At 46.6% G+C, this 21,458-nt stretch overlaps 1 protein-coding gene across 8 annotated transcripts in view; it reads left to right on the top strand.

Moving 5' to 3' along the window:
* Window positions 1-21,458, top strand: part of MACF1 (microtubule actin crosslinking factor 1) — a 407,445-nt gene that overhangs the window by 18,890 nt on the left and 367,097 nt on the right. Inside the window, exon 1 of one of the 8 annotated variants that reach the window (XM_051857929.2) lies at window positions 877-1,108. The exons of the other annotated variants lie outside the window; for them this stretch is intronic. Coding sequence (XP_051713889.2) covers window positions 1,015-1,108 — 94 coding nt within the window. The 5' untranslated portion in view covers window positions 877-1,014. Of the gene's footprint in view, window positions 1-876; window positions 1,109-21,458 lie in introns of those variants that run through there. 8 annotated transcript variants of the gene reach the window in all.

Genomic DNA, 21,458 nt, shown 5'->3' with positions numbered 1-21,458 from the left:
AGTTTACTAATCGTGGCAGGGCCTTGTCCGCCACAGATTTACGGCGTTCACGCGGCGGCGCAGTCAGAACCCCGTTTCTCCCCCCACCCACCCCTGTCATTGCCACGGCTCCTTGGTCTGGGTTACTTCGCGGGGCTGGGTCTGCCCCCCTCACTTTTGGTGCAGTTTCTCCCGTTCCTGGGAAACCCTTTGTTCCTAGGGGTTTCTCTGCGGTCCGTTTGCCCTTTGCCCTCACACTGCAGCCCTGTCCCGAGCTTGTCCTTGTCGTCCTTCTAGCCCTGTGTGGCCCTGCGATCTGAGGCATCCTGGTCTTTTCCCGCTCTGCCCTCCCTCCCGGGCTTCTCCAGGTCCTTCCCCAGCAGCCTCAAGGGCCCAGCTCGGTTTCTTTCCAGCCAGGGGGCTCCCTTCTTTGTCTCGGCTCCAGGCGCGGGTCAGCACGGATTGGGGCCGCCCGCCCACCCTGTGGAGTCGGCCCGGGGTCTGCCCGTCGCAGCGGCCGACTCAGCCCGTCGTCCCGACCCGCGGGGCCTCCCCGGCAGCCGGCCTCCCGTGTGGGCCGGCCTCTAGCTGCGGCCCTCAGTCCCGGCCGGGGAACCCGTGTGGACAGCCGGCATTCAGCCGGCCGCAGCCCGGGGGGCCGGGGACGCGCCGGACCGCGGAGGCGTCCGGTAGAGGGGCGGAGAACGGGCCGGGCCTGGCGCTCCTGACAGGAGGAGCCGCCGCCGCCGCGCCGGGGCGGGCTGAGGGAGGAGCGGAGCCGAGGGGTGGGGAGGCGGAAACGCGAGCCGGGACCGGCGGAGCGCGAGCGGGCCAGCTGCGAGCGGGCTGAGGAGCGGAGCGCGACTAGTCAGGCCGGGCGAGGCGGACAGAGAGCGAAGAACCGACAAGCGAGGGCGCCGCCGCCGCCCCCCGAGCCGCACAAAGGGCCGAGGCTGGGGCCGCCGCCGCCGCCTCGGCGCGCGGGCCTGGAACCGGTGCCCCCCGGGGCCCGGGGCGAGCGCGGCGCGGGCGGCCATGGCCGGCTACGTGCCGGGTCAGCAGCCGGCCAACCGCAGCCAGGAGAAGGAGTTCGTGCAGGCGTACGAGGATGTGCTGGAGCGCTACAAAGGTAGGGCCGGAGCTGAGGCCCGCGGGCCGGTGCGGCGTGGCCTTCGGAGCCCCGCGGCTCAGCCGCTGCAGGTGGGGCGGCCGGGCGGGGTCGCGCCCACCGCGCTGGGGCTTGGCTCTAAGCAGCTGTTTGTCGGGGCCAGTTTATTTAGAGTTGAGATAAGCCCTGGGAACCCTCAGCTACAGTAGTCGGCGCTTTCATATCGCCCGGTACAGTATTTGCCCTATTATCTGGCCCAGCTGGAGGGAGGCGAGACTAGGCGCTGGCCGGGGAGGAGGAGGAGTTGGGGGCGAGGGAACTCCCCCTGCTCTGCTCCCTGCGCGATCGTCCTAGGACCTGTGAGTGCCCGCCAAGGGCCCCTCGCCCCCTTTTGTCTCTCCAGAGCTCGCAGGAGTGGCGCCGAAGCAGAGGTCTCGAGCCCCGGGGTGTTTCGGGTCGGGTGGGCAGCGGGGTCAGCAGAGTGTGCAGTTTTTTTTTTGGGGGGGGGGAGGCCACCCCCTACCCGCTTTGGGGGTCTGGGCCTGAGTGAGGCAAGGGGGCTATTTCTGGTTTTCCTTCAAAATTAACATTAATCTGGGAGCTCGGATTGCAGCCCCCGGAGGCTCTCTTGGGAAGCAGTTCTGCAAGTTAATGCCTGCTGGGAACCGCGAGTGTAGAGCGAGAAAGTTTTGACAGGGGCTGCGGGCTGCCTTTCCCTCGCCACTGGAGGTGCCCTAAGTGGAAGCCCTGGGTGCGTGGCCTTGGGAGGCCCTGGCTTTGATCTTTAACATCCAGTTCTGGGATTTTGCTTTGGGTGGCAATTGTGCTTTCCGCAGAGGTGGAGATTTTCCCAGAAACCACATAGGCAGCACTTTTTTTTCCCCCAATTTTATTTAGCTCTGGACCTTGTGATTAGGCCTTTAGTTTCTTTTCATGTGAAGGAGAGAAAACTCAGCCCTTATGACAGAGTCCAGTGTGGTGGTTTATTTACGACACCTACCCGCTGAAGGGAAACTAATGCAGAAGCTGTAAAACATTCCTTTTTTTTTTTCTTTTCTTTTCTTTTCTTTTTTTTTTTCCTTGTGGCACTAGAGCTGTGCTTGAGAATGCAGCAGGGAGAAGGAGGGGGAGAGAGAAAGGGAGAGGAAGAGGGAGAGAGAGAGAAACTAGAAGGATCTGCTGGGACTTCTACTTTTCCCATCTGCATCACCTCCTGTAAACTGTCCGGCTTCTCCTACCCTCAGCAAGTTTTCTGTCAACCCCCTGTGGTCTTTCTTTTAAGAAATGTGGTTCATTTCAGAGCACAAAGAGGTTAGATCGTGCTGAACTTAATTGAAAAAAAAAAAAAAATGCCGCTCAGTGAATGGGTCCATTAAGTTTCCTTTGCAGGCTTTTGAGCAGCAGTGTACCCTTCAGAGGGAGGATTGCGCTGGGGCTGTCTCCGGCTGTGACAGCTTTAAACCCGCAGAGTGGGAGCAGCAATAGGTGAGGAATCTCAGCACCTCACTGGCTCGCGTTGCTGGTGGCCTCTCGCTGAAAGGAAGTTGTGGTGCTGGCGAGCAGGGCAGGCACAGAAGAGAGAAAGAAGCAGGGCTCTCTTGTTTCCGAGAGGCCTCTCCTGTTCAGTTCCTCTAGCTGTCTCACTCAGTGTGACTTTCCTCTGAAGGACTTTGATCAGGTGTGTAGGAATTTGATCTTTCCCAGACACAGATGTCTTTCTTGAGAGGAGGAATGAGTCAAAAATTGCTGGCCAAAGTAAATGAGCTTGAGCTGGATGGGGTGGTGGTGCAGTCTGCTCTCTGATAGGTGCACAAGACACTCTCTTTCCCCCACTGCACCAGCAACATTCTCATTGGGAAGTCTGAGTGGCTTAGCATCCGGGCCTTTGTTACTTTGCTGTATGGAATTCCTGCATGTGCAGACTTAGAGATCCTCTTACTGCCTAACAGAAGAAGTGTTTGCTTAAGCAAGGGAGTGTGCTAAAATATAGAGTGACCTAAGGATAATACCAGGAATTAGTTTTGGAGAGTGATGGGGAAATAGATATTGAGGTTGATGGCATTCTCAACTCATTGGTTGACCTCCAGATTACTTTGATCTTTTTCTGTCTGCTGCTGATAATTTGTAGTCATCTCATTCTACAAACTGAAGCAGTATTTTTTAATGCAGGAGAGCTACAGTTTTCAGCCACATAAACTGCCCCTGGAGGGGCTAGGGTGAGAAGGGGAGCAATGCACTTGCAGTGTGAAGGGAGCAGAACTGTGTATATTGCAGCTGTATTAGAAGTGGTTGTCAGGCATGGATTTTCCAGAACTGTCTTTGGCAACCATTTCCCTGTGTGTTGGTAGTGAGCATGGTCTTGGCAGGATTAGATGATTCAGCATGGACATAAATGCTCTCCCTCATTTCCTAAATGTCCCAAAGGCTCTTTCAGATAGCTGGCTAGTAAACAGGAGGCATTAGATAATAACTCTGGATCCTAGAGTTTCAGTGTGGGCAGCAACCAAGAGAACCAGGGTACATCCTTACTTCTTCCAGTCCTCCAACAATTATTCAATCTCTCAGAGGTGACACAATTTCAGGTACTGGAGATGCCGGAATTCTGAATGAGATCTGGCTCCTGCCCTTGGTTAGTCATATCTAGCAAGGGGAAGATATATGCCAACAAGTAATTATGATACTGAGATAAGTGTTAGAACAGAGGCATATATAAAGTACTATGAAAACAAGAGGAGGGGTGAGAATCTCCTCTTGGGGTTCAAGGGGAGATTTGACGAAGGAGGTGACACTTGAGAGGACTTTAAGGGATGAATAGGAGTTAACCAGTTGGAGGAAGGTGGGTGGAGAGCAGAGAGTGGAAATAAATAGCACGAGAGGCAGTAGTGAATGGAGGGGTTTAAGGAATTTAAGTAGCTGGGTGCCACTGAAGGACCAGAGTTTAAGTGGGAGCACATGATACTGTAAAGAACCCAGTGACCAGCTTATAAGAATTCTTTTACAGCCTTACTCCATGGCCAGTGGTGGAGTCATTGAAGGTTTTTAAAGAAGCAACAAGTAGTATGCCAATTTTATTAATTCATAGTAAGGAAATACCTGTCCAGGTATTGGAATACTTTATGCTATCTCAAGCACCCTCTTCCTTACAAGAAAGTACTTGTGAAGCTGAGTTAATAATCATGCCTAGTGGTTAGGACACTAGTGTCCCACACTGGTGTGCCTGAGTTCAATTCCTGGCTTTGGCTCCTGATTCCAGTTTCCAGTAATTGGGTTCCTGCTACCCCTTTGGTAGTCCTGGATTGAGTTCTTGGCTTCTGTCTTTGGCCTGGCCTAAGCTCAGCCATTGCAGGTGTTTGGGTAGAGAATCAGCAGATAGGAACTCTCTTTCTCTCTCTCAAATACAGAAATAAAAGATTTGAAATAGGGGCTGGTGCTGTGGCATAGCAGGTTAAGCTGCTGCCTACAGCACTGGCATCCCATTTAGGTGCCAGTTCAAGTCCTGGTTGCTCCACTTCTGATCCATCTCTCTGCTAATGTGCCTAGGAAAGCAGTGGAGGATGGCCTAAGTGCTTGGACCCCTGCACCCATGTGGGAGACCTGGAGGAAGCTCCTGTCTCCTGACTTCAACCTGTCCTAACCCTGGCCATAGTGACCATTTGGCAAGTGAACCAGTGGACGGAAAACCAGTGAACCAGTGGATGGATACATCTTTAAAAATTCTAAACACTCAGATGATTGTTTGGGAAATTTGGAAACAAGGGAGAGGTGAATTGTTTTGAGTACTATTCCATCCAAATGATGATATGTCCAGCAACAAAGTGTCCTCTCTGTGGGTTGAAGTCTTTATGAACACCAAAGGAAACTAGGAAAGAACAGTCATAGAGGTAGGAGAACTAGTATCTGCCTCCTGTCCTGGGATAGAGGCGAACTCTACTGAAGAAGCAGGTCCTGTAGGGGCCTAGTTTTATTTATTTATTTATTTTATGGATTTATTTTATTTTATTTGAAAGGCAGAGTTACAGAGAGAGAGAATGAGAAAGAGATCTTCGGTCCGCTGGTTCACTTCCCAAATGGTTGCAATGGCTGCAGCTGGGCCAGATCGAAGCCAGGCGCCTGGAGCTTCTTCCGGGTCTCCCATGTAGGTACAGGGGCCCAAGCACTTGGATTATCCTCTGGAGCTGGATCTGAAGTGGAGCAGCCGGGTCTCGTACTAGCCCCCACATGGGATGCCGGCACTGCAGGCAGCAGCTTAATCTGCTGTGCCACAGTACCGGCCCCTAGGGACCTAGTTTAAGGTTTTAGAGAAGTTGTTTAATTACAGATAATTGGGGTCCATGATGGCAAGAAAAGATAACATGTATGTAGATACATTGGTTTAGGCAGAATTAGACTTGGCTGTTTTCACAAAGACTTAAATAGTAGAGTCTTTACTTGCCAGGGTGGGCTAGGAATAAAAGAACATCCACATTTCAACATTATAACATCAACTCTCTGCTACTTACACACCTCAGAGTTCTCAATAGTTGCCATGGGTTATATGAACCTAGTTAGGACTGATTTTATTTTTAAATCTATCACATAAAGTAACTTATAAAAGTTATTTAATGGAAAGTTAGGAGCGAAGGGTCTGCATTTTTTAAAAAAAGATTTATTTATTTATTTGAAAGAGTTACACAGAGAGAGGAGAGGCAGAGAGAGAGAGAGGTCTTCCATCCGATGGTTCACTCCCCAGTTGGCTGCAACAGCCAGAGCTGGGCAGATTCGAAGCCAGGAACCAGGAACTAGGAGCTTCTTCCGGGTCTCCCACCTGGGTGCAGGGGCCCAAGGACCTGGGCCATCTTCTACTGCTTTCCCAGGCCATAGCAGAGCGCTGGATTGGAAGTGGAGCCATAGCGCCACCCCAGGTCTGCATTTTAAAAAAAAATTTATTTATTTATTTATTTATTTATTTATTTATTTATTTATTTTTGACAGGCAGAGTGGACAGTGAGAGAGAGAGACAGAGAGAAAGGTCTTCCTTTGCCGTTGGTTCACCCTCCAATGGCTGCCGCCGCCGGCGCGCTGTGGCCGGCGCACTGCATTGATCCGATGGCAGGAGCCAGGTACTTATCCTGGTCTCCCATGGGGTGCAGGGCCCAAGCACTTGGGCCATCCTCCACTGCACTCCCTGGCCACAACAGAGAGCTGGCCTGGAAGAGGGGCAACCGGGACAGAATCCAGCGCCCCGACCGGGACTAGAACCCGGTGTGCCGGTGCTGCAAGGCAGAGTATTAGCCTAGTGAGCCGCGGCGCCGGCCAGGTCTGAATTTTAATGTACAAACTTGCAAGGCGGGTGGATGGATTTCTTTGTTCTTGGGCTCCAGTGCTAGGACTTCAATCTTAATTTCTGCTGTATGGTCTTGGAAAGGTTGCTAAACCTCTCTGATCTTTGGGCTTCTCTTCTGTTAACATGGGGGTAATTCTTCCTTTTTGGGATTCATGAGAATATAAATGAACTATTGGCATATAGTAGGCCATTGCTATTTAGAAAAGTTTCACATATATATTATTTGATATTTTACAAAGCAGTTGCATATTCATTATCTTATTTGAGCTTTATTTTTTTCCTTAAAGATTAATTTATTTGAAAAAGTTATATATATTGAGAGATATATCTTCTGTCTGCTGGTTCACTCCCCAGATAGCTGCAAAAGCCAGGGTTAGGCCAGGCATGGTTTCATGTAGACTCTGGGCCTCCCATGTTGGTGGCAGGAGCACAACCACCTGGGTCATCTTCCACTGCTTTTCCCACACCATTAGCAGTGCTCGTTCAGAAGTGGAAGAGCTGAACATGAACGGGCACCCATATGGGATGCTGGCATCACAGGCAGCGGCTTTACCTGTTATACCATAATGCCAGCCCCTTGAGCCTTTTTTTTTTTTTTTGATTTGTTTATTTGAAAGACAGAGTCACACACACACATACAGATCTTCCATCTGCTGATTCACTCTCCAAATGCCCACCATAGGGCTGGGCCAGGCCAAGGCCAGAAGCCTGAAACTCCATCTGTATCTCCTGCATGGATGGCAGGAAGGCAAGTACTTGGTTCATCATCTGTCGTTTCCCTGTTTTAGCAGGGGGCTGGCTCAGAAGTGCAGAGTAGCAGGTATGCTGCCACTCCAGTATGGGATGCAGGTGCTGCGGGGGGCCAATGCGCCACAATACCCACCTCTTATTAGAACTTTATAATCTCTTATAAGGATGTTATTATACAAATGGATAAATTTAGTCATAGAGACAATATTATTGTTTAGAACAAGACTCTAGATTTCTGGACCAAGGTTACATAGAAGGAAGTTTGAAAATCAATAGCAATGGGTTAACTGAGATAATTGTTTGAAAAATATAAGTGAAATATAATTGTTAGAGTGGGTGTTTTTAGCCTACTGGTTAAGACTCCAGTTAAGACTTGTGTCCAGGGACCCGCGCTGTGGCATAGTGGGTAAAGCCACTGCCTGTCGTGCTGGCATCCCATATGGGCACTGGTTCAAGTCCCGGATGCCCCACTTCCAATCCAGCTCTCTGCTATGGCCTGGGAAAGCAGTAGAAGATAGCTTAAGTCCTTGGGTCCCTGCACCTGTGTGGGAGACCCGAAAGAAGATCCTGGCTCCTGGCTTCGGATTGGCACAGCTCTGACCATTGCAGCCAATTGGGGAGTGAACCAGTGGATGGAAGACCCTTCTCCCTCTGCCTCTCCTTTTCTCTCTGTGTAACTCTGCCTTCAATATAAATAAATAAATTAAAAAAAAAAAAAAAAAGACTTGAGTCCCATATCCAACTCCCTAGGTTTGATCACTGACTATGGCTCTTGACTTCAGCAGTGATGGCTCAAGCATTTGAGTTCTTGCTACCCACTTGGGAAACTTGGATTGAATTCCTGACGTCTGGTTTCAGCCTGGCCCAGTCCTTGGCTATTGAGGTTATATGGGAAGTGAACCCAAATGGGAGGGGTCTGTGTATGTGTGTCTGTCTGTCTGTCTTTCCCAAATAATTTTTTAAAATGTCATTGTTAGTATAATTATATCACTATTGTTTTTAACATCTGAAGTACAATCACACATATTTTTTAAAAGATTTATTTATTTGAAAGGCAGAGTTACAGAGAAGCAGAGGCAGAGAGAGAAGTCTTCCTTCTTCTGGTTTACTCCTGACATGGCTACAACAGCCAGAGCTGGGCCCATCTGAAGCCAGGAGCCAGGAGCTTCTTCTGGGTCTCCTATATGGGTACAGGGACCCAAAGACTTGAGCCATCTTCCACTACTTTTCCAGGCCATAGCAGAGAGCTGGATCAGAAGTAGAGCATTCTGGACTTGAACTGGTGCCCATATGGGATGCTGGCACTGCAGGCAGCGGCTCTACCTACTACACCACATTCGCACATCTTAAGTGGCCTATTCCAGACATGTAAACTGTGGAGAATTTCTTTGCCCCATATTATAGGAGAAGTTTTATGGTATATTAGTTCCTTTGGAAATTCTGTATAAAAGTTTTGTGGTGTAAAGTGATGAAATGTTGTTAACACATGGGCTGAGGATTTGAAATTGTTTTCCTGAGTGACACTCTGAAACAGCCTATTTTTGGTTTCATGTAGACTCGGTTTGTAAGTTCCTCTTTAGAACGACGTCCTAGAGGTTGGAGTGGATAGCTTCTAGACAGAACAATGGAATAATTGCTACTTCTAGACATGGACACTGTTAATTCAGAAAGTGAGTCAAGTCCCTCTGCTGGGAAATCACAAGCTTTGGCCACATCCATGCTGTTGCAATAATAAAATGTGATCATGTGCTAACAGTGCTTATGGGAGTTATTGTCTTCATCTTGGACTTGCTTGGCAAGTGATGTCATGCAGGCCAAGGAAATGCATCAGCTGAGGTCCTGACATTTTTCCAGTGCTAATTCTAGATTTTAGAGATGGTGATGGGAAGAATACTTCAGAGTACATGTCAGGAAAGAGAAACATCCCAAGATCAAAACTCTTGACCCTTTCAGTTTCTGATAGTTCTCTCCTGAGCCATGCTGTGACTAACCTGAATGGTGTGCCAGTGCCTCTGCTTCCACTCCCCTCATTTTGACTGGAGTTGAAGTCTTTGTTGTTTAGATTCTGCTGGGGGCATTTTCTGATTTCCTGGCTTGGAGGAACCCTTTCATGCCCCTTGGCTTGGCTTATAATAATTTTTTTTGTTACTTCTAATAGAATGTTATTTTTCCTTCTAGAGCTTCCCAATTGCTGGAATAAAATAAAATGAATTCTGTCTACAGTTTTCAGGGCCTCCCATAATTCGACTTTACATACCCAGCTGTATCAATATACAGCCCAGCACAGCTTCCTGCTTGATTTGGGCTGGTCTCTGCTCTCCATCTCCCGGGTCCTCATACCTGCTTCTGTGTTTTTGTTTATCCTTCTTCTTCCTAGAATGCCTTCTCCCTTTCTTATTATTAAAATGTTACCTGAGTGTGTGTGTGTGTGTGTGTGTGCGCGCGCGGGCGCGTGTAATCAAAACTAAGCATGAGAACCTTGTCTTCCATAACAGCTTTCTCTTGGTACTCTCAGGCATCAGTCTTTCCCTTCTCTGATTTCTTATATTGTCTATTTCAGAATCTCTTAACCATATACTGTTTTGTAGTATTCTTGTATCTATTAGAATTTTATCTAAGATTTATTTATTTATTTGAAAGGCATAGTGACAGAATAAGGGAGAATGAGAGTCAGAGCAAGAGAGAACAAGAGAGAACAGAAAGATCTTCCACCCCTTGGTTCACTCCCCAAATGGCTGCAACAGCCAGAGCGGGGCCAGGCCAAAGCCAGGAGCTTGGAGCTTATTCCAGGTCTTCCATGTGGGTACAGGGGCCCAATGACCTGAGCCATCTTCTACTGCTTTCCCTGGCACATTAGCAGGGAGCTGGATCAGAAGTGGAGCAGATGGAACTCGAACCCGTGCCCATATGAGATGCCAGTGTTGTAGCTGATGGCTTTACCTAGTATGCCACAATGTGGGCCCTTCTTAATACTTCTTATGTTTGTGGTTGATTGGCAGGGAATTTCAAGAGAAGGAGTGATTTTATTAGTCCTTATAAATTCAATTTTTAGATAATTTTCTTTTTGTATTATAAAAATAATGAGTTTAATGTAGAAAATTGTAAAAAATACAGAAATAGTATATATAGCTTTACATAATATGCTTTCTTTAGTTGTGTGTAGGGACAGAATGGTGGGGGGTGTGTGTGTGAAGAGGCAGGCAGACTGATGGAGAATGGGACACTCAAGGATAGACTCTTTTTGGCCAGCCTAGAATCTGGCCACTTGCTATGTCTATATACAGTGGTCTTACAATGTGAGTCTGCAGTCATTGGGCACATTTATTTTTCTTTCTCTTCAAAATTTCTTCTGTATGACCATGTGTCAATCATTAGAGATGTTCCAATTATCAGGAAAGATTTGGATAGTTGCCTAAGTTAATTAATTGGTCAATGACCGTCTGTCTTTGGGGCAAGGGCTTTGTCAGCTGTACTGCTGGACTGCCTCTTACAATAGCAAATTTCTATAGTGATTTTTGTCTAGAAAAGTAAACACAACTCCTTTGTGTTGATGAGCAGAAAGGGCTTGCTTGAAGTGTCTTTGGAGTTCAGCTGGTTTCCAACCTGCAGGAGCATGTTAGAGACATATAGGAAATAATTTTTTGTTTTTCTTTTTTTTGGCACGTTTCAGTCAATCATCAACAGTAAATAAGCTCACTGTGTGCGTATTTTCTATGAGTACCTATAAGGAGACATGGTTGGGGAAGGTGGTGCTGGGGAGATGGCTGGGCTATTAGAAACACTGAATGATATTAAGGTTAAGAGTGGGGCAGGAAGGTTCTGAATGTCAATAGGTATAACCTGAGTTTTATACAATGGGCAGGATTAATGTAAAGGTTATGTAAATGATGAATGAGAGTAGAGATCTGTCCAGGAGGCTACCATTATAATTGAGTCATGAAGTTAGATTAAGGCATAATTGTTAAAGAGGATATTTTGAGCAGGTACAGGGACTTAAATTTACTCTTTTCTAAAATACTGTCCCTCATCCCAGGACTCTTTCTTCTTATGTGAAAACCTTCTTTTATGAATTTTACTCCTTATGGAGTAAGATAAAGCTGTTAATTTGAGTCTCTGATTCAAGGTTATGTTTCTTAGCCTTATTTCTCATTTAAATCAGCAATACTCATTTACCTGTTCTACCCATTTATACCTGCTCTACTACCCCTTCTCTGGATAACCTTCATTGTATGCTTCCGGGAATGAATACCTGGCAAGAATTGCATAAGAAATACCCTAAATCCTCTCCAAAATCTTCAGTTCTATGTTGATTTTCTCTCTCTCTCTCTCTCTCTCTCTCTCTTTTTTTTTAAAGATTTATTTGTTTATTTGAAAGGCAGAGTTAGAGAGAAAAGGAGAGGCAGAGAGAGAAAAAGAAGTCTTCCATCCACTGTTTCACTCCCCAGATGGCTGCAACGGCCTGAGCTGCACCGATCCGAAGCTGGGAGCCAGGAGCTTCTTCCAGGTCTCCCATGCGGGTGCAGGGGCCCAAGGACTTGGGCCATCTTCTACTGCTTTTCCAGGCCATAACAGAGAGCTGGATTGGAACTGGAACAGCTGGGACTGGAACTGGCGCACATATGGGATGCTGGCCCTGCAGGTGGCGGCTTTACCCACTATGCCACAGTGCCAGCCCCAGTTCTTTGTTGATTTTCTAATCACCCAGGGTACCAGGACTTTGTTTGAAGAATCCATTTATTTGCTTAATTAATAAACATTTATTGAATATCTGCTCTACGTCAGAAGATAGGTGAAGGAAATGAAGATACTGTCCTTGCACCTCTGTGATTTATTGCAGGAAACATGTTGGTAAACTGTCAATTAGCTTTTGTAGAAAGTGTTATAAAATACATGCTTGTGCTATAGTATTGTATAGTATTGTATTACTGGTACGAGCATTGTATTACTTGTATTACTGATGTTATAACAGATAAATGCTTGGTGCCATGGTAGTGAAGAAGAGTACCCAATATGGCCAGAATGTGTAAAGATCAGGGAAGGCATCCGAAAGGAAATGAAGCCTGAACAGTGATCTAAAGGATTCAGGACTCTGGGCAGAGAGTTCCAGTTAGAGGCATTTTGGTCAGTGTGAACCCAATTAAGGGGATGAAAGTTTGAGGGGAGGGATTATAGAGCGTTGGTAAGGTTGGAGGTAGGACATAAGGGAAGGAGAAATGAGATGAGGTAGGAAAAGTAGACAGGACTGAAATGTTGACTGGCTTTGTGTGTCATACTATGTTGAGTTTGGACTTTATCCTGAAGGCTTTGGGGAGCAACTGAAGGGTTTTAGGCAAGGGTGACTAGTGATTGGATTTACATTTAAGGGACACTTGCCGCTGGCAGCAGTGGCAGGAAGACTAGGCATGGGCTAAAACCAGTGACAAACCACAAAGAAGTGTTAAGGGATGAAATCCATGTGTTTTAGTGATTAATTGTGGTGTTTGAGGGGGAGAGGAAAGAACCTAGGATGACTTGCAGGTTTCTGGCTTGGGAATGTGTGGGTATGTAGTGTCATTAACTGAAATGGGGACTATAAGAAGAGGAGGGTTATTTACGGTGAGGTGGTGGCAGCGATGGTACAGGAGAAAATACTGTCTTGGGTTTTGTTGTTGGTGCCATTCTAGGCTCTAGTTACCTGCCCCTCCCCCCCCCCCCCATGGGGTTCACTGCTCCTGCTTCCCTGCCTGCTCCCAGGCAAAGGTTTAACAGGAGCTGTTCCTGAACATGTGCTCTCTTGATCTCTCTCTCTCTAACGCTCTTACTCTCTCGCCCTCCCCTTGCCCTCCTCCCCCTGCCCATCGGGCTTCCCCCACCCGACAATAAACCTTTCTTCTAACTCCAGTGTTTGGTGTGTTTTGTGGTGGCCTTACATCTTCCATCCGCCGGTTCACTTCCCAAATATCTGCAGAAGCCAGGGCCAGGCCAGGCTGAAGCCGAGCACTTGGAACTCCATCCAGGTTTCCCATGCAGGTGACAGGGACCCAAGTACCTGGGCCATCACCCTTGTCTCCCAGGCACATTAGCAAGGAGGCAAATCAGAAGCAGTGCAGCCAGGGCTCCAACTGGCACTTCAATACGGAATGCCAGTGTTTAGGCAGTGGCTTAACCCGCTGTACCACAATGCTGGCCTCAGTCATGAGTTCACTGAATCAAAGCCGTAAGAGTGGAGACGGAGATTGCATAGGGAGAGAGTGTACAAGAGAAGAAGTTTGAGACAAAAAATTCCTTGAACTCCAAAAGGAGAGTGGTTTTAGGAGCGGAGAAAGAGGATCCCCTGAGGGGAATTGGCCACAGCAAGGGAGTGGTAGAGGTAGGAGGAGCAGAAGAGAAATGAGTTTCCAGGAGGGTGTGGTGTGTGGACGGTGTGTCAGAGCCTCAGATCATGAAGAGGTCAAGCAAGTCGAGGGCTGTAGGTGTCCAGTGTAAAGATCACTTTAGTGGAGCATTGTCAGGGAGTTGTAGAAAGTGAATAGGAAGTACAGCAGTGGAGACAGTGAGCTTTGAAACCTGGACTTTGAAGGAACAGAGCAAGAAGGAAGGCTTTATATAGAGGCGGATGTAGGGTGGAGGGAGTGATGTTTGTTTATTGTAACCTAGCAGAGACTGAAGCATGTTTATGTGCTGTTTGGAAAGAGCCAGTAGAGGAAGAGAGATAAAATTCAAACAAGGGAGAGAGTAATTGAGGGAGCATGGAATTGAGTCAAAAGATTTGTCTCTGAGAAAGATCAGAGGGAATAAAGCAGGAATGCAGGTGATTGGGTTGCTTTGGTTAATGTGTAAGAACTTTGCTCTCTGTCAAGTAGGCAAGTGATATTACCTGCGGAGAGGAAGGAGAGAAGGGGCTGTTTGCGTGTGTGTGATACTCAGGCAGACAGGTGGATTGAACTAGGGTCAGAATTTTCAAGCATTGTTTTGGTGGAAGAATGAAGGATTCTTCCATCTGTCTGAAATTGATTATCAATTGTTCAGATGGATCTTTAGCTGGCTTTTTTTTTTTTTTTAAGATTTATTGTATTTATTTGAAAGAGTTACAGAGAGAGGTAGAGACAGAGAGAGGTGTCTTCCAATCTGCTGGTTCACTCCCCCAATTGGCTGCAATGGCTGGAAGCTGTGCTGACCCAAAGTCAGGAGCCAGGAGCTTCTTCCAGGTCTCCCATGCAGGTGCAGGGGCCCAAGGACTTGGGCCATCTTGTACTGCTTTCCCAGGCCACAGCAGAGAGCTAGATCAGAAGAGGGGCAGCTGGGATTAGAACCGGCACCAATATGGGATGCCGGTGCTTCAGGCCAGGGGGTTAACCCTCTTGGCCATAGCACCAGCCCCTAGTTGGCTTCTATTTGTCCCCCAAGCAAAATTGTTTTTTCAGGGCAGGAGCCATATATATAACTTTTGTGTTTCTTTATATCATTTATCAAATTGCTAGTCAGAAATTAATTTGGCTTTTGCAGACAAGATCATCTTTGACTCATAGATGAGCCTTTTCTCATCTATGGTCTTGAATCCTCGTCTCCTATTTAATATAGAGAGAGCAGAATTCCTTGGTTTGAGAGTGAGCTCTAGGCCTTGCTTCTGCATAAATCTCACCACTCTCCCCAGGGTGGTTGAGCTTAGAAACGTTTGTGGGCTTAGCTTTCCAAGAAGCTTACGTGATTAGTATACCCCATTGTGTTTGTGGCAGGGCTTGTGAAGACCCGGGTTCTTTGCAAGACTAGACAGAGGGGCTATTGTGGAACATGCAGCCTCCTCCTTGCTTATTTTGGCAGGCAGGCAGCAAACGTGATGGATTTGTTCTCATGACTCAGAACCCTGTCTGCCTTACCTTGACAGTTCAATGTGATCACTGCCCTTCAGATCATGATAGTGTCCTTCAGAGTTTATCTGACCTTTATATCTAGACCAAGTAAGTATCACTTACACTTTCTCCTCTACTTGCCTTTTTTTTTTTTTAACCTTTAGTCCAGTGTAGCAGATATTTCCTAATGTTATCAGGCCTAATTTGGAATCGACTTAGGTCTGCCCCCTTTGGCACACTCCATTTCCTCTGGTTGTTAATTGGCATGTTCTCCACTGTGTGGTTTGTTTTCTGCTCCTTGTTTTGTAAATTTGGACTCCATATCAGATAAGTTTGACATGAGTCACTCTAGGGAGTGGAAGGTATGTCTCCACTAATTTGGAGAGTCTTTGATCATGTTTCAGTCCCTGCTTTGGCTTATGTGGTACATTTTTTTCCTGTGTCCTGCAAGAGGTATTTGTGTGTGTGTTTGAGTGTACTGTGTGTCCTTTGTGTCTGGTTTCACATTTTTGCAATGGATGGTCTACTCTGTGGCTGTCACTTTGCATATATAGATCCCCTCTAGTATCATTGTCATTACCATCAGCAAAAATGCCTCTATTAGCCAGCACCGCGGCTCACTAAGCTAATCCTCCGCCTGCGGCGCTGGCACCCCAGGTTCTAGTCCCTGTTGGGGCACCAGATTCTGTCCCGGTTGCCCCTCTTCCAGTCCAACTCCCTGCTGTGGCCAGGGAGTGCAGTGGAGGATGGCCCAAGTGCTTGGGTCCCTGCACGCGCATGGGAGACTGGGAGGGAGTACCCAGCTCCTAGCAGTTAAGATGGTGGTTAGGATTCCCACTGCTTGTATCTCACTCAATACATGGATTCTATTCCTGGGCAGCTCCTGGCTCCAGCTTCCTGCTAATGCAAACCCTGGAAAGCAGCAGTGGCGGCTCAAGTAGTTGGGTCCCTGCCACCTATATGGGAGATCTGAATTGAATTCCTGGCTCTTGGCTGTGGCCAGGCCCAATTCTGGCCATTGTGGGCATTTGGCGAGTGGACCAGTCAATGGGAATGTGCTTTTTCTCTCTCTGCCCCACAAATAATTAATTTTTTAAAAAAGGGAGTCCTAGTTGAGGAAAGGACTGATAGAGACAAGATCTTTTTTTCTAACTAGGATGACAGGGAGCTGCCATACATGATCCTTTAGTGCTAGGCAATTTCTAACATCCTCTTTAGTCATGCAGGACCTTTTCACTGTGTTATCTTTGTATACATCCAGAATAGGATCCTAAGAGGGCCCTCACCCTCCAGTGACCTGTGGCTGAAGTGGTAGGCTCTAGTTTCCAGTAGGGAGCACACCTGGAGGGCTTGACTCCTTGGATATAATTATCTTTGTAACAGGAGGAAATTCATCCCAGACCTATACAAACACTCGTGTACTCGTAAGCTGCAGCCCTAGCCTGAGCATGGAGTCAGTTCTGGGTTGGAAGGTTGCTGACCTGGCCGGCCTGAGCTACTTCTAGGGAGCAAGAATGTAGGACCTGTCCTAGCCTTTGTTGGTTATTTTGCCAAATAGAAAACAGGGATCAGACTTGTTTAGTTGAAGCTCTTTGAGAAGAATCTCTATTTTTCAGAGGTTTGGTTTATGATTTTTATTGTCGTTGCTATTGTTTTTTTACAGGCAGAGTGGACAGTGAGAGAGAGAGACAGAGAGAAAGGTCTTCCTTTTTGCCGTTGGTTCACCCTCCAGTGGCCGCTGCGGCCGGCACACCGCGCTGATCCGAAGCCAGGAGCCAGATGCTTCTCCTGGTCTCCCATGGGGTGCAGGGCCCAAGGACTTGGGCCATCCTCCACTGCACTCCCTGGCTACAGCAGAGAGCTGGCCTGGAAGGGGGGCAACCAGGACAGAATCCGGTGCTCCGACTGGGACTAGAACCTGGTGTGCCGGCACCGCTAGGCGGAGGATTAGCCAAGTGAGCCGCGGCGCCGGCCTTTTGCTGTTGTTAATAAGTATAATATCAGTAGTTCTGTGGTGCTGCCTTTATTAGGAAGAAAGGGAAACTGCCAGGGGCTGGAAGTTCTCTTTACCTTCCCTGCAGGAGAGAAAGACAGAAAGAGCATTAAATTTCCATCTCTCTGGCCTCCTGTCTCTGATTTTCCTATGGGAAGTTCCTGGGAAGGGGTAAGGGAATGGTTTAGGCCCTGGTCCAGCCCTAAAGACTCCTCTTTTTAAGCATATGCTATTGTGAAGAAGTAAGAGGCTGGAGTAGCTATAGCACAGGTGCTGTGGTGGTCAGAGAAGACAAGTGTGGAGGCAGAATTAAGGGCGCTAATAAAGACAGAAGAGAATGTTTGTTGCTGTCATTAGCTGCTTCCCTATGCTGCATGTGTTGTCTAAGAGCACAGCCCAAATATCTTGATGACATCTCATTTTTCTGACATGTAAAGATGCATAATACCTTCAACAAACAGACTTGTGGTGATACGGAAAGTTAAATAAGCAGAACTTTCCAAGATTGAAAAGCTAAGTGGTAATTTGATTATGGTCTTTAAATATGACAACTGTTTTTCATGCAATTTATCATAAACCAAAACTGCCTTATAATATTTTTTTCTGTCTTTTGTTACTTAACTTTTTGTGAATATTTGTCTGAACTTCCCAAACCAGTTGTGATCTCTTAAAAGGCTTAGATTACATCAAATGTGCATGTGATGCACTTCATCAACAGGACCAGTTTGCAAGTAGTGGTGATTACTGTTTCTTAGTATTTCTTTCAGCACCTTTCACAATGGATTTTTCCATGTGATTGTCTCATAGACATCACAAACTTGATGGGTATCACTGTCTTCCTTCTTCTAGACCTGCAACTTCTCCTGTGTTTTATATCTTGGTGAATGCCTTCCCTATCTCTAGTGGTCCAAGCCCAAAACCTCCTTTTTCCTCATCCTGTCCTGTGCCTGTTGGTCATCTGTCCAACTCTGTTGCTAATGCATGAGTTCAAGGTCTTATGATCACCTGCTTGGACTGCTGTGATTGCTCTTAACTGGTCTGATCTCATTCTTTTCCCTGAGTCTTTCCTATTCCTACCAGGAAAAACAAACAAACTTCAGAAGTACAAAGCTAATCCTGTCCATTCCCTGCCTAAAACCTCTCAGGGCTTCCTGTTGCCTGTACCATAAAGGCCAAGCATGCAACGAAGTCTGTGATGGCCTCAGCCATCATTTCCTTGCATTTTTCGCTTTATCAAGATGAAGCTATTTCAGCCTCCTTCGTACGCCAGGCTGGAGAATGTCCCTCTGGTTTTCTCAGCCCATGTTTTCTCTCTTCATAGAATCCCTCTTTCACCTGTTAACCTCACCTGCCTGCAAATTCCAGTTTACTTCTATTAATGCCACAGTGTGGGCCCCTTCCCTTGGAGAACTTCAAGAAGAATATAGAGCACTCTCATGGATGTTTTAATTCTTCATTTACAGTAGCTTTTTCCTGGTCTTCTCTTCCAGTGTGGTTAATCTCTTTCCTCCCTGCTACTGGTATAGGTTATATATCCTTTGACATCATGGAGTGTTGTGGTTTGGTTGTTTATTTGGTTATCTCCTGTCCACACTTTAGGTGCAGTGTTCCTTAGCCTTTGCACAGTGACTAGCACATAGAGGTGCTAGAAATGTTTGGTGAGTGAATGCTGCATACACCAACTTGCTATAGGTGTTTGTTCACAAAATTGTGTCTACAAAAGAGAAATAGTACATGTTGAATATTCCTTATCTGAATGCTGGGGACCAGAAGTGTTTTAGATTTTGGGTTTTTCTCAAATTTTGGAATATTTACACATGCATAATGAGTTATTTTAGGGATGGGATTCAAGTCTCAATGCAGAATTCATTTATGTTTCACATATACTTTATACATACGGCCTGCATTATACAGCATTTTTAGTGCACCTGTGTTTTGAGTTCAGGTATGGAATTTTCCACTTGTGTTGTCATGTCATTCTCAAAAAGTTTTGGGTTTTAGAGCATTTTGGGTTTCAGATTTTTTTTGATTAGGGATACTTAACCTGTTAGATAATAGGAGAAATTCCAGTGAGTCTAAGGGGAATCCATTGTATTGTAAGAATTCGTCATTTTTGCCTTTGAAGAATTTCTTTTTTTTTTTTTTTAAAGATTTGTTTATTTGAAAGGCACAGTGCCAGAGTAAGGGGGAGAGAGAGAGAGAGAGAGAGAGAGGGAGGGAGGGAGGGAGGGAGGGAGGGAGGGAGGGAGGGAGGTGATCTTCCATCTACTGATTTACTCCATAAATCACACAAGCCAGGCTGGGCCAGGCTGAAACCAGGAGCCTAGACTCCATTTGGGTCTACCATATGGGAAGCAGGGGCCCAAATACTTGGGCTGTCATCTGCTGCCTTCCATCCAGGTGCATCAGCAGGGAGCTACTGGGGGGGAGCTATGGGATGCTGGTGTGGTTACCAGCAATTTAACTCACATGCCACAATGTGGGCCCCTTCCCTTGGAGAATTTCAAGAAGAATATAGAGCACTCTCGTGGATGTTTAAGTCTTCATTAACTTAAGACAGGAAATGAGAACAGATATTCTTATGGGATTCCTTTTGGATCTCTGACTCTCTCTCTAACCTGAATATATGGCTAAGTTTTTTAAGATTTATTTATTTGAAAGGGAGAGCGAGAGCAAGAGAGCAAAAGAGAGGGAAGGAGAGAGAGCGAGCGAGCGAGCAAGTAAGCAAGCACACTAGTTTCCATCTGCTGATTCACTACTCAAACGGCAGCTGGGACTGGACCAGGCTGAAGCCAGGAGCTTGGAACTCCATCCAGGTCTCTCATGCAGGTGGTAGGGGCCCAAGTACTTGGGCCATCCTGCTACTTTCCTAGGCATATTAGCTGGAAGCTGAATCAGAGACAGGGTAACCGGGGCTCAAACTCGCACCCTGATATGGGATGCTGCAAGTGGTAGCTTAACCTGCTATACCACAATGCCAGCTCCAGTGGCTTTTTTTTTTTTTTTAAGATTTATTTATTTATTTGAAATTCAGAGTTATAGAGAGAGTGGGAGAGACAGAGAGATCCATCTTTAATTCACTGGTTCACTCCCCAAATGGCTGTAGCTGACAGGGCTGAGCCAGGCTGAAGTCAGCAAGGAGCTTCATCCAGGTCTCCCACGTGGGTGGCAGGGACCCAAGGACTTGAGCCATCTTCTGGAGTTTTCCCTGGCCATTAGCAGAGAGCGAGAACAGAAGTAGAGCAGCTGGCTCTCCAACTGGAATCCATATGGTAGTGGCTTTATTGGCTACACCACAATGGCTAACTTTTTAATCTGTCTAGGGATTCACTATGAGGTGCTTGTGTGCTGAGGACTTTGTGTATACTAAATATACATTATATCCTCTTAGAATATAAGACTAAGATGTTGCTATCAGATGGAGAATTGTAATATGTATAATATAATGAAGCCCCTTATATTGTCTTCTAATTTCTACCTCATAGAATTTTAGAATAACTTAAGCCCCTTATCTGCATTTCTTAAGCTCAGTTTCCCCTTTGAAATATTACAATTCTATGTTACCTTCTTCCTGGAACTTCCTGTTACTATCTAATGTATTTTATCTATGGTTTGATTTTTCCTCCCTACTAGAGTGCAGACTCTGTAGGAGTAAAGGCTTTTATTTATTAATTCTTGTATCTTGGCCCTTAGAAGAGTGTCTGGTGTATAGTAAGTGCTCAATAAATATTTGTTGACCAATGAACTAGAAATGATCAACTTACTCTGATTTGTGATAAGGAAAAGAGTCAAGGAAAGATAAAAGTACTTGTTCAAAGTCATATAATAATTCGTTCTAAAGCCAGATCTCACCAGGTTCCTTTATGTGACTTGATACAAATGTGTGTTATGAACTTAACTGAATATCTCTATGAGCAGGAGTAGGGGGAAGAAAAGGGAGGAAGCAGATATATACTGAGTCTTCACTAAGTTCCAGGTACTTTATCTCAGTCACAAACCATAAATGATAGTTTATGACAATCCAATGATGAAATTTAGGCTTAAAGAACCTAAAGTAGCTGTCCTGAGGGTTAAGGATTACCCAACTAGTAAGTGACTGAACTGGGTTTTGAGCCCAGGCCTAATTTGTTCTGTTTGGCAATAGGCCCTCTTTCCCTTTTTTTTCTTTTTTGACAGGCAGAGTGGACAGTGTGAGAGAGAGATCTTCCTTTTGCCGTTGGTTCACCCTCCAGTGACCACTGCAGCCAGAGTGCTGCTGATCTGAAGCCAGGAGCCAGGTGCTTCTCCTGGTCTCCCATGCAGGTGCAGGGCCCAAGCACTTGGGCCATCCTCCACTGTACTTCCGGACCATAGCAGAGAGCTGGCCTGGAAGAGGGGCAACCAGGACAGAGTCCGGCGCCCCAACCGGGACTAGAACCTGGTGTGCCGGCGCCACAAGGCGGAGGATTAGCCTAGTGAGCCACGGCGCCGGCCGGC

Source organism: Oryctolagus cuniculus, chromosome 7 (assembly GCF_964237555.1).
Source record: "Oryctolagus cuniculus chromosome 7, mOryCun1.1, whole genome shotgun sequence".
Classification (NCBI taxonomy): domain Eukaryota; kingdom Metazoa; phylum Chordata; class Mammalia; order Lagomorpha; family Leporidae; genus Oryctolagus; species Oryctolagus cuniculus.
The sequence above is the reverse complement of the archived record's forward strand: the minus strand, read 5'-3'. Positions and strand labels throughout refer to the sequence as shown.